This window comes from Lathamus discolor, chromosome 21 (genome assembly GCF_037157495.1).
Source record: "Lathamus discolor isolate bLatDis1 chromosome 21, bLatDis1.hap1, whole genome shotgun sequence".
Lineage (NCBI taxonomy): Eukaryota > Metazoa > Chordata > Aves > Psittaciformes > Psittacidae > Lathamus > Lathamus discolor.
The window spans coordinates 3,355,251-3,367,374 of NC_088904.1; the positions used below are offsets into that span (position 1 = coordinate 3,355,251).

General features: G+C 63.8%; 3 protein-coding genes across 3 annotated transcripts; all 3 read left to right on the forward strand.

Moving 5' to 3' along the window:
* Positions 1-845: 845 nt before the first annotated feature.
* Positions 846-3,458, forward strand: MADCAM1 (mucosal vascular addressin cell adhesion molecule 1). The gene is made up of 5 exons (XM_065699678.1): positions 846-994; positions 1,364-1,633; positions 1,721-2,035; positions 2,265-2,792; positions 2,911-3,458. Exons 1-5 carry the CDS (start codon positions 943-945, stop codon positions 3,033-3,035), a joined length of 1,290 nt encoding a protein of 429 aa, XP_065555750.1. The 5' UTR covers positions 846-942; the 3' UTR covers positions 3,036-3,458.
* Positions 3,459-3,558: 100 nt separating this feature from the next.
* Positions 3,559-5,267, forward strand: TPGS1 (tubulin polyglutamylase complex subunit 1). The gene is made up of 2 exons (XM_065699680.1): positions 3,559-3,951; positions 4,049-5,267. Exons 1-2 carry the CDS (start codon positions 3,677-3,679, stop codon positions 4,584-4,586), a joined length of 813 nt encoding a protein of 270 aa, XP_065555752.1. The 5' UTR covers positions 3,559-3,676; the 3' UTR covers positions 4,587-5,267.
* A 640-nt stretch (positions 5,268-5,907) lies between these two features.
* CDC34 (cell division cycle 34, ubiqiutin conjugating enzyme) lies at positions 5,908-11,085 on the forward strand. The gene is made up of 5 exons (XM_065699679.1): positions 5,908-6,231; positions 8,512-8,598; positions 9,043-9,140; positions 9,408-9,542; positions 10,266-11,085. The coding sequence occupies exons 1-5, from the start codon at positions 6,055-6,057 to the stop codon at positions 10,474-10,476; spliced, it is 708 nt and encodes a 235-aa protein (XP_065555751.1). The 5' UTR covers positions 5,908-6,054; the 3' UTR covers positions 10,477-11,085.
* The last annotated feature ends 1,039 nt before the right edge of the window (positions 11,086-12,124 follow it).

The following is a 12,124-nucleotide window of genomic DNA, read 5'->3' on the forward strand; positions in this document are numbered from 1 at the left end:
GGAGGAGGCGACACCGGAACAGGAGCAGCATTGGGAACTCCGGGAAGCGGCTCTGGTAACACAGGGTGGAAGGACCAAAGCCCCCAGAGGCATCAATCACCGGCTTCAGCTGAGCGTGCAGATCCGATGGCAGCTGTTTACAGAGCACTTCCCTTGCTCCCAGGCTTCCCAAAAGGATGCGCGACGCGCCCGGTGCCCGGAGCTGCCTCTCCAGACTTCCCGCATGGGAAAGGGATGGGGCCTGTGCCCAATTCCCACCTTCTGCGACGGGAGGCGCAGGGCTGGGAATGTCAATGTCCTCTCTTTCGGCACCTTCCCAGCAGGATGGGATGGGGCAGAACCAGGTCCATCTCTTCCCATTTGCTGGGTAGGAGCGAGGAGAGGATGAGACAGGACCTTGGGGGTACATAACATGGGGTGATCAACATCATCATGTAGGGGGCACGTTCTCCATCTATCCCATAAAACCAGGATCACCCATCCTTGCAAACACCCTGCACTGGGAGCAAACACTGTTTGCAGCCCCCGGGCCTGGGGCTGGTCACCTCCTTTCCGAACCCCACATCTTGGGGCTCATTGGGTTTATCCCTCAGGCTACCCCATCCCAAGGGGGTCCCGGTGGGATGTGCTCTGGGACAGCCACACTTGGTGATGCTGAACATGGGCCCTGGGCCCCTCTCATAGAGCGATGTCCCCCCTGCCGCAGCCCTTGTGTTGTGCAAGAGCTGGGCTTGGAAGAAAATCAGATCCCTCCCTCTGGAAATACCCCTTGGGCTGGAAAGCTGTGGAGGTCCCGGGGCGGGGGGGTGGGGGGGGCGTTTCCTAAGGCTTAAGAAGGGCTGAGGACAGAGCTGGCAGCCAGAAGGAGACAGCCCCAACCAGGAGCATTCACTCCCTGGAAGGAGGGCAGGCAGGAAGGAAAAGCAGCCCTTGCTGTGGGTGATGGACCCGGCTCTGCTCCTCCTCTTCCTCGGCTTGCTGTGGGGCTGCAGAGGTGAGTGCTGGGGGACCAGGAGCATCCTGATCCTTACCCTGCCCCTGCTCGCGGCTCTCTGCTCTGCCACATGGTACCGTGATGGGGTCTCCCCATCGGTGAGGTGCCGGACCAGCAGTAGAGCCACTGAGGGATGAGAACTCAGGGAAAGGGGCGTTTGGGATTGGCAAATCCCAAGGGTGAAGGCAGGGGGATAGAGGACGGCAGCGCTGTCACCTCAGCACCGATCCCTGTAGTGATGGGGATGGAGCTTATGCAGCACCTGAGTGTGACCATCCGCATCTCAGCAAGCCAAGGAACCAGGATCCCGCTGGCCTTGTCACATCATCCCCATCCCTAATCCAGTGTTCTCCCTCTTCCCCGGCCCAGGGCAAGCCATGGGCAGGCTGATGGTGACACCACAGGAGCCGGTGGTGCCGTATGGGGGCTCGGTGCAGCTCAACTGCTCCCTCCATGCCTGCGCCGAGGGCACGGTGCAGTGGAAAGGGCTGGACACCAACCTGGGGAGCGTCACCTCCTTTCCCACCCACAGCATCCTGCACGTCAGCAGCGCCGTGGTTGCTATGGGGGGCACCAAGATCTGCCAGGGGGCTTGCCGCGGGCAGTACTACCAGCGCACCGTCAACCTGAGGGTCTACGGTAAGCATTCCCCGGCCCATCCATCACCCACGTCCCGGAGCCTGCGGTGCCACAGGTCATGCCTTGACCCTGGAATTCCTTTCCCAGCACTGCCGGAGGGGCTGCAGCTGGAGGCAGCCCCCCGAGCCCCGGTGCCGGGGGAGCCCCTCAGCCTGCGCTGCTCAGCCCATGGCGTGTACCCGCACACGGGGCTGCTCCTCACCTGGTACCGAGGGGACCAGGTGCTGCCGGCGGCAGATCTCGATGTCACCGAGACCGAGGAGGAGCTGTTTGACATCGTGGCCACGCTGGCGGTGGATGGGAAGGAGGTGGAGGAAGGGATGGAGTTCAGGTGCGAGGTGATGCTGAGCGTCGGGCAGGAGACCTTCACCCGGGTGGCATCGGTGGTGGTGAGCACCAGGGGTGAGTGATGGGGACCCAGGTCCAGGGGCTGCCTCTTCACTCCCATCCCCCTGTGCTGCTTGGCTGGAACAGGAGCAGTCCCTGTTTCTGCCCCACTCCACAGACATCCCATCCTCTCCCAGCCCAGGGCTGTATCTATGGGGTGAAGGAGGATGGAGCTGGCGGGTGGTGGGGATGACGGGTCCCAGCTCGGAACTGCAGCGAGGCCCGTGTCCTGCTCTGTTCACAGCTACGCTGGTGGCCACGGGGAGCCCCTGGCCAGCACCAGCTCTGACACTGAACCCCAGCGCGGCCACCACAGCGCTGCCCGCAGAGCCGAGCATCCCCACGCACAGCCCCACCGCCCCGCAGGAGCCTGATGCTGCCACCGAGCATCCTCCTCCCGGAGCCACCACCACAGGCAGGGAGCATCCGGTCACCCCCGCCCCGCTGCCCGGCCCCGGCACGGCCGAGATGCAGAGGCTGGATCCAGCCACGGGCACGGTGCCCGCCTGCAGCCTGCGGCTTTGGTCGCTGCCTCCCAACGGGACGCGGGGCAGGGAGCTGCGCATCGAGTGCCGGGCTCGGTGTCCCGGCAACGCCACCGTGCGCTGGCTGCGGACCCCGGTGGCCCTCTCGCAGTACCGGCAGGAGGCGGCGGGCAGCAGCTCCACGCTGCGGCTGGACCGCGCCGAGCCCCGGCACCAGGGCCATTACCAGTGCGTCCTGCTCGGACACCGCTCCCATGCGGCCAGTCTGCACCTCGCGGTGCTGGACGGTACGTGGTGCTCTGCAGGCACGTCCTGCGCGCCCCATCGAGGGCGTCCGGGCTGCAGCGCCTTGTGTTAAGTGTTCGGGTCTGTTGGCACCTAGAGCCCCTTTTGGTGTCTTTACAGACGCGTCCAGCACGGGCCCTGCCGTCGCTGCGGGGACAACGGTGTCGCTGTTGGGACTGATCGTGGCCGGTGCTGGGGCTCATCGCCTGTGGAAGCGATTCCACTCTCGGTACGAGCTGCCTTAGGAGCTGGAGCCCTGCAGACACCCACAGCCGGACCCGTCCCTGCTGTCACCCGGCTGCCCCGCTCGCAGCGGTGGCCGCGGAGCTGGTGGGATGCGGGATGCTGCTGCCGGGACCCTCCGAGCTGCTCCCGAAGGCTCCATCCCTGACCGCCGCTGCCGGGAAGCTCCGCTCGGGGGAGCTCGGCCCGAGTCCTGCGGGAGAGGAGACCCCCGACGGCATCACGGGAGGAGAGGAAGGATGGAGACGTCCGCAGTGATGGAGGACGGGGGTGCTCCGGGGCTGCATCACGCTGGGGGCGGGTTCAGCTCTGGGGGCACACACGAGAGTGGGAGGAGGGCGACAGAGATCGCCTATCGCGACAGGAGGGTCAGGAGCAGCCCCGGTGGGGGTGCTGTAATAAAGGGCTGTTGTGTGCACCCGGAACCGGCGTCCGCAGCGCGCCCGGTTGCTAAGGGCGGGGGGAGCCATGGCTGCCGGGGGAGCGGCTTCCTTGCCCACAACCAAGATGGCGCCCAGCCGCCTCGCCCAATGGCGGCTCGTTCGCCTGCCTTCCCAGCCCTCCGATTGGCTGCCAGTAAGCAAGATGGCGCCGCAGGACGTTCCCACCCGGGCGGAAGCGGCCTTCGCTGCCCGCAGCCAAGATGGCGGCGTACGAGAAGCGGCGGCCGGGCACGGCCCCGAGCGGCGGGCAGGCGGCGGGCAGCGAGGCGGAGTTCCTGCTGCGGGCCGGCGTCACCGCCATGGTGCGGGAGGCGCTGCTGAAGGTGCTGGAGGCGCGGCCGGAGGAGCCCGTGTCCTTCCTGGCCGACTACTTCGAGCGCTTGGTGCTGGGCGATGCCGCCGCCGAGCCCGCGGGGCCGCCGCAGCGCCTGGCGCGTGCGCTGTGGTACGTCAGCCTGGCTCCCCACTCCCATAGGTGAGGCGGAGCGCGGGGCACGCTGGGAGTTGTAGTTCGGGGCGGAGCGGGCCTGAGGCCGCTTGTGTGTGTCTCTGTGTGTGTTATGTCGCGACAGGACGGCCTTCGACAGCAACACCGGCGCGGCCTACGAGGTGCTGGGCGGCGGCGGCGGCGGGCGGCGGCGGGCGGCGGGCGTGGACGGGCGGCTTTACAGCGAGCTGCTGCGGAGCATCTGCCAGCACGGGGAGGCACCGGCCGAGGCGGCCGCGGCGCTGCTGCGGCGGGTGCGATGCCGCGACCACGAGGCCGTCCCGTTCGACGTGTTCCGCTACGGGGTCCTCACCTGCTTCGTGCTCCTGGAGTTCGCGGCCAAGGCGGACGCGCTCTTCGCTGTCCTGGACGGCGGCTCCGGGGCTGCCGATGCCCGCGTGTGCCAGGCGGTGCTGCGGGCGCTGGAGGAGGCGCTGGGCTCCGGGCACTTCACGCAGCCCAGGCGCTACCTGGAGGCTGGTTCGCGGTTGGGACCGGATGGGTTGGCCCTGGCCATGGACCGGGCGCTGCAGGAGAGGAAGCTCAGCGGCTCCACGAGCAGGGAGGAGTTCCTGAAGAAAGCCACCGCCTTGTTCGTTGCTAAAGTGAAGCCCGTTGAGTAACAGCCCCTGAGTGCTCCGGACCCCGGTGCCGGGCTGGACAGTGAGCATGGACGGGAGATTCCCGATTTCCATGCTCCCATCCTTGTTCTGAGTGCAATGGGCGCCTGGCCCCCTCCAGTGCCGGCTGCGTCCCGATCCGCTGTGCCTCTCCTGGTCGATGGCATTTCCAATCCAGCTTCATTTGTAGATCTTTTTAGGTGTTAAGTAGGGGCTCACGAGTGAGCCACAGGGCGCAGTAGCCGGAATTGCGGCTGCACCTTGGTACATGCCATAGGCTCTTCCTCACCCCTTTGCAGCTTCAGTGGGGACCTTTTGGGTTTGTTTCACACCCAGCAGCGGAGGGGGTGACAGGACCCAAAGTGTGAGATCAAGCGTTATTTTAGTAAGGAAAGAGGTTTAAATGCACAGCAGGGGAGGGGAGAAGCTCAGCCCTGAGCTGGAGGGAGCTTTGCTGGCAGCGAGGCAATGAGACAGCCCAGTGTTGGAGCTGGGTTGGGAAGATCAAAGTGTTGCTTGAGTGCCGTGATGGTGATGCTGCTGATGTGAGCCTGCCCTCAGGTCGCAGATTGCTTTAGATCAGAGGTGCGTGTTGGACCACGGGTTATTTATTTGAACTTGTCTGTGCTATTTATACCCTGCAATTCTTGGTTTACTCTAAGACATTAAAGCTTTTGATTGGTGGGGGGGTTTTTTAGTGGCCACTTTCTCTGCACTGAGCACCAGGATGAGTGGGAGCAGCCTCACATCCCAGGGGGAGGCTCTGGTTCCAGGGATTGGTGCTGAAACCTCAATCGCAGCTCGCCCGGCTGAAGGCATGGAAGCAGAAAGCCCTTGAGGCTACTATGGGACTACCCCAGAGGAGCTTTGGGGGTGCCCGTTGTGCCGGTTCTTTGTGCTGAGCGGGTGTTTCCGTCCCCACAGGCACTGGATGGAGCTGGTCCCGGTGAGGCTGCAGGTGACAGGATGGAACACGAGGGGAGGTGGGCACCGGCGATGCTGGGGGGACCGGGTCCATGGAAGGGGGGGAACGCCGGGTCTGCTGCTGCAGGAGCCCGCAAGCACCGACGGGGCGGCCGCCACCCCGGGGCTCGGAGACAAGGACCGGCCGCTCTGCAAGGGTCCTGGCCCCGCCCCTCTGCCCAGCAGCCGCTGTGATTGGGGCACATCGCCCAGGGGGTGGAGCCAGCTCCTTGCCACACCCCTTTGTCATCTCGCACGCTGTGATTGGTTTACTTCGCAAAGGAGGTGGGGACTATTCCACGTCACGCCCCCTTGTCCTCCAACGCGCTGTGATTGGCTAGCGGCAGCCCCGCCCCTTGCGGGAGGACTACAGCTCCCGCCGTGCCCCGCGCTCGGAGCGGCCGCGGCGCAGCCGGATCCGCCGCCGCCGCCTCTCTGCGTCCCCGCAGCGGCCGTCGCGCCTACGGCAGCTCCCGGCTTCGCTCGCGGCCTACCCTGGCTTCTCGGCATGGCTCGGCCCGTCGTGCCCAGCTCTCAGAAGGCGCTGCTGCTGGAGCTCAAAGGGCTGCAGGAGGAGCCCGTGGAAGGGTTCCGGGTCAACCTGGTTGACGAGGGCGATCTCTACAACTGGGAGGTGGCCATCTTCGGCCCCCCAAACACCTACTATGAGGGCGGGTACTTCAAGGTGAGGGGCTCCGGGGGGTGACAGCGGAGCGTGCGGGGTCGGGGGGAACCGGGGTCTCAAGGAGGTGAAGCTCTGGTGTCGTGGTTGTGGGGGGGGGACGGACCTGTGGGGCCAAGTTGTGCGGTGGGAGATGGGGTTTAGAGGGGCAGAAGCAGAGCTGGGGTAGCGAGGGATGGAGCACACGTTAGGAAGGGGGGTGGGAGGCAGAGAGACCACGGGAGAGTGGGGGCTGTGGGGTGGAAGAGGCTTGGGGGGGGTGACGGGGCCCTCCTGGGCTCGAGGGGGTGATGAGGACGCAGGCAATGGGGATCTGTAATCGCTCACCTTGGGGTCAGCGGGGCTTTAGGAGCTGGGGTGAAGGAGGGGGCCCTTGTGGTGCTGCCCAAGCAGGCGGGGATACCCCCATTGTGAGGTGGGGTTCACCCGGGGGCTCTGCCCCTGAGGGCTCCCTGTCCCCCCCTTGCCTTGGTGTGGAGCTCTGGGCCATTGGAGGGCACCGGGGCATCGCCACCAAACCAAAGGGAGCAGCCAAAGGAAAAGGTCCCGTCCGTGTCCCCCCTCCCCGAGCAGGCCCAGATGTGGTGAGCAGCAGCTGGCGCTGGCTGGGGAGCAGGTGCCGGGGCTCGGTTTGGGGTTGGAGGGGGGGAGCAGGATGTGGCTGTGCTCACCCCGGGGGTTGTGCAACCTGCATAGCTGTTTTCTTCCTCTTTCTCATCGTCCCTCCTCCGCTACCGGCTCTTGTGGCTCCATCCTGTTGCTGGCAGGGCTGAGTCAGCCCCGGACGGGCTCAGCTCTGCCTCGGGAGCCGCCTGCTTTGTTTTTCCCTTCAGAACCAGGTTTTAGCCCTTTCCTGAGGGAACGGAGCCGTTTCCCACCCCTCTTTTGGCACCCGGCCCTTTGAGCTCTCGCCCTTCCAGCACCTCCCTTTAGTGCCCGAGAGCCGACCTGGCGCTGTTGGGTGGCACTGGATGGAGCTTCCTGCTTCAGAGGAGAGCAAAGGGGCTGAGTCCCATTCCAGCCGCTGGGAACGTCGTCCTGTTTGTGTATAGCGATGGGGGGGGGTGTGCTTCCAAGCCCCCATGGGGTCGCTTTACCTCGGGCTGGTTTTGTTCTGCTCCCCCTAACACAACAAAGGGGATGATGCTGTGGAGTTCAGTGGCGCTGGGCGCGTGGTGCTGTGGGTGCTGCGCCTCGAGCTCCACACACGCGCACACACCACATCCAGTGCTGTGGTTCTCCTCCCTTGCACCCCTTGGCCTGTGCCACAGAGCAGGGACAGAGCTGCCAGCAGGAGCTTCTTGGGCTCTGGATGTGATCAACTTGTGCCAGGGCTGGAAGCGGGATCCAGGTTGGATTCCTTCGGTCGGGGCAGCGAGGAGGAGGAGGGCGGATTCTCTGTCCTCTACACTGATCTTTTCGTGGCTGTTGGCTGCCAACCAGCTTTGGCAGCGTCGCCTATTGTCGAGGCCGTGATTCCAGAAGCATCCAAAGCCTCTTTTGCAGCTCCTACCCCAAACGGGCCCATGGGTAAAGAACAATCCCGGGTCACCATCACCCGCTGCTGTGCAGAGCCGGGCTGCTTCCAACTGTTGCTTCCCTGCTCCGATGCACGGATTCTCCTGCACACAAGGAGATGCTCAGGGAGTTCTTTGGTGCTTTGAACCTTCCCTGTTTGTCCCTGGCTCCTGAGCAGTGGCTGAATCTCAACGTTGCCTTCCAGAAGCACCCGAAAGAGCCCCCGTGGCTTGTGCAGGACATGGGAAGCTCCTGGTCCCTGGGGACGTTGCTCTGTGTCTCTGGGCCACCTCAGGTTGTCTCTGCGGGTGCTGGAGCCGTGCTCTGCAGCATGATCTTCGTGTGCTGTTATTTTTAGCACCTGAGCTACGTGCTGTGCCCGGGCTGCGCTCGGCCTCTCTCTTCTTTCAGGCTATTTTTAGAGCCTCGGGGTGCTGGCAGAGCGCTGGGCACCTGATGCTTCCTTCCCTGGGAGCTCCATAGCAGGGAAACAGCCAAGGGAAGCTGTGGCTGCCCCATCCCTGGCAGTGCTCAAGGCCAGGTTGGACACAGGGGCTTGGAGCAAGCTGCTCCAGTGGAAGGGGTCCCTGCCCGGGGCAGGGGTTGGAGCTGGATGGGCTTTAAGGTCCCTTCTCAACCAACCCATTCCCTGACAGGAGGATGGGGATCACCCGTCCTGCAGGAGCCCAGCGGGACTTGGCAGAGGTTCCTTTCTCTGTGCTTTCCTTCCCTCCCTCCTCACTGCTCCTTATTGTTTCCTTGCAGGCTCGCCTCCGGTTTCCCATTGACTACCCCTATTCTCCTCCTGCCTTTAGGTTCTTAACCAAAATGTGGCACCCCAATATCTATGAGGTAGGTCCCTGGGACAGTGCAGAGCCTGTTAGATGGGTTGGGGCGGGGGGGGGGCACATGCCCATGTTATTGTGGATGAAAACACCAACCTTTGGCATTGAACTCGGTGCTTTTGGCACTGGAAAAGCAGTTAATGAGCTGACGCCAGCCGCTCTCCTGTCCTGCTTCCAGTCAGCCAGGCTTGAAGGCTGTGAGGACACTGAGTGCGTGGCCCTGGGGCCGCACTGGGGCTGTGGGGGGGCTTAGGCAAAGCCTGAGGTAGTGGGACCACCTCTTGTGCTGCCCCATCCCTGGCAGTGCTCAAGGCCAGGTTGGATACAGGCGCTTGGAGCAAGCTGCTCCAGTGGAAGGGGTCCCTGCCCATGGAAGGGGTTGGAACTGGATGAGCTTTAAGGCCCCTTCCAACCCAGACCATTCTCTGATGCTGTTGCATTGTGCTTTCAGACCGGCGACGTCTGCATCTCCATCCTGCACCCGCCCGTGGATGACCCACAGAGCGGGGAGCTGCCATCGGAGCGGTGGAACCCCACACAGAACGTGCGGTAAGGGCTGAGCCTCATCCCAGGCTCATTCCAGGGCTGGGAATGTGGGGCCATGGGGGCTGCTTCTGCTCCCAGTGCCTGCAGGAGGTGCGTTGGGGTCATTGAAAGGCGCTTGGGGGGGGGTGTGATGTGCTGAAGAGCAGTGAGAGCTTGAGCCTGGCAGCCTGGGCTTGGCTTCACTGGGATGCTCTGCCCTGCTCCATGGGGCTCGGAGGCTGCTGGAATCGCTGCCTTGGCTCTTACCTGCTCCTGTTCGTTGATGGCCAGGACCATTCTGCTGAGCGTGATCTCGCTGCTGAATGAACCCAACACGTTCTCTCCAGCCAACGTGGACGCCTCCGTGATGTACCGCAAGTGGAAGGAGAGCAAAGGGAAGGACCGGGAGTACACAGACATCATCAGGTGCGTGGTGGGCTGAGAGAGGCCTGGCAGTGCTGTGGCACCAGGAGATACTTGAGCAGGACACAGGATCCTGGAGATGGCTCTGGGGAGACCTTAGAGCAGCTCCAGTGCCTAAAGGGGCTGCAGGGAACCTGGAGAGGGGCTTGGGACAAGGGCCTGCAGGGACAGGCCAAGGGGAATGGCTTGAACCTGCCCGAGGGGAGACTGAGATGAGCTCTTAGGCAGAAGCTCTTCCCTGGGAGGGTGCTGAGGCGCTGGCACAGGGTGCCCAGAGAAGCTGTGGCTGCCCCATCCCTGGCAGTGCTCAAGGCCAGGTTGGACACAGGGGCTTGGAGCAAGCTGCTCCAGGGGAAGGGGTCCCTGCCCGTGGCAGGGGTTGGAGCTGGAGGAGCTCTAAGGTCCCTTCCAACCCAAAACCATTCATTGATGCTACAATTCTGAGCTCCCCTCTTGAGTCCCATCTGCGCGCTGGTAGGAGGGAAGGATTCTGGCTCCGAGTGGGGCTTTCAAAGAGGAACTTGGTGGGTTCTGTGCTCAGCTTTGCTCTCAGCCTAAGTCCTGCTCCTTTTTGGCTCCAGAGCTGAGGATCTGAGCTCAGAGCAGCCACGGTGCCAGCGTGGCTTTGCCAGCATGGGCCTGGCACACTGGGTGCTGCAGGCTGGGCAGCCTTGACACGGTGCCACACGCAGGGCTCCATCCTTACCTCCTGTTTCTCGCCTCCAGGAAGCAAGTCTTGGGCACAAAGGTGGATGCTGAGCGGGATGGTGTGAAGGTCCCCACCACGCTGGCAGAGTACTGCGTGAAGACCAAGACTCCAGCCCCTGATGAGGGCTCCGACCTCTTCTATGATGACTATTACGAGGATGATGAGATGGAGGAAGAGGCGGAGAGCTGTTACGGGGATGAGGATGACTCTGGCAATGAGGAATCTTGATGGCCCTCTGGCATTGCAACCCTTCCTATAAACTACTGCGTTTTACCTCAACTTAGGACAAACGGGTTTGAATTTAGGCTCTGTCAGCCCTGGAATTGACTCTCTACCTCGCAGGGAGACTGTTCTGCTGCGGCCAAGGAGCTCCCAGTGCTGGCTTGGTAGAAAAAGCAAGGCACAAACCCTATTTTATAAATGTGCTGGGTTAGGGGGTGGATGGGGAGGGGGAAGTGGCCTCGGGACCTTCCTGAAGCCACAGGACTGGCCTGGGGCGTGATGGTGAAACCTGCTGTTGCCTGCCTGCTGCTTGGGGCACATTGGGCTCTTCAGCCCCACATAGGAGGAAGGGTTGGGAGGGGGCTGTGGGGCCGGTGAGTGGTGGCTTTGTGCAGCCTTTGAGGGGATGGAGCACGGTTGGATCCCGGAGGGACCCTCCTGGTGCCTCTTCCTGCGGTGGCAGAGTGCGGTGGGAATGATGGGAACCTCGGGAATGGCCGGGACACGGAGCATTGCAGGGTGCGTGTGGTTTTTAACCTGCTGGGAGGGATGGGGCAGTTCTGGCTCTTTCTGCTTCTGGTTTTTTGGAACTATTTAATAAAGTATTCCTAGGGATTGGAGTCCTTTCCCTGCCTCCCGAACCCCACAGGGCTGCCTGGAGCAGCATCTCTTGCCCTTCCCAGCAGTGTTTTGCCTCTGCCCTGGGGCTGTGGGCTCTGCTGAGCCCCCCAACCCTGAGCACTCCATAGGGAAGGTGCTTTCCCTCCTGCTCCTCCACAGACCTGCCAGGGCAGCACTGATTGGTGCCCAAGCCGGAGTTGGGATAGGTGAGCTCCAACCACCGCATTCCAGTCGTGGGGCACTTAAGGGCGTTCCATAGGGAGGAATGCCTGGAAAACCTCCCTGCCGGGGCTCTTTGAGGCTCCTTGGAGGGGCAATGATCAAAACTCGCCCCTTCCTGCAGCTGTGTCCATGGGAGCGGGGATTGAGCCGGGCACTGCACGTGGGCCATGCATGTGCTTTGCTGCCTTAGGAAACGGGGCTGGAAGGTGAAGGGGATTATTGGCCCTCGAGTCCGGGCTTCCAAGGTCAGCGGGGCTGGCCCGGAGCAGCGGCCAAAGCCGCCTCCTCCTCCTCCTCCTCCTCCATGGGCGCTGTGTCCATGGAGCCCCTGCCCCTTGTGCCGCAGGGCGATGGAAGGGGATGGGGGGGGGGCAAGGCCGGACACGGCCCCCGCTGGGAGGGAGCTCTGCAGGGGGGCTCCGGAGCTCACAAGAGCCGGGAGGGCCCCGCGGGGAGCGCGGCGGGGGCTGGCGCCGAGGCCGGCCCCATTGTTTGGGGCTTTCCTGCCTTGGCTGCGAGCGCCGGCTCACGGGAACAACCGGGGCCGGAGGCGCTGCCCCCGCACCGGGACCCTGAGCCGCCGGTATCCGGTGCGGGGCCATGGGGCAGAGCCGCTGCTCACCGGAGCCCCCGTCCCCCCCCCCCCCCCGCCATTCCGGTTCCCCACGCGCTGCCGCCGCTTGGCCCCCACCGCCCACCGTCCGTCCCCCCGCCGCGCCTCCCCATTGGCTGCACTCCCTCCTTGTGGGCGTGGCCACGCCGGACTGGGGTGAGGAGGAGGGCGCTTTTGCCAACTCTTCCCTCTGATTGG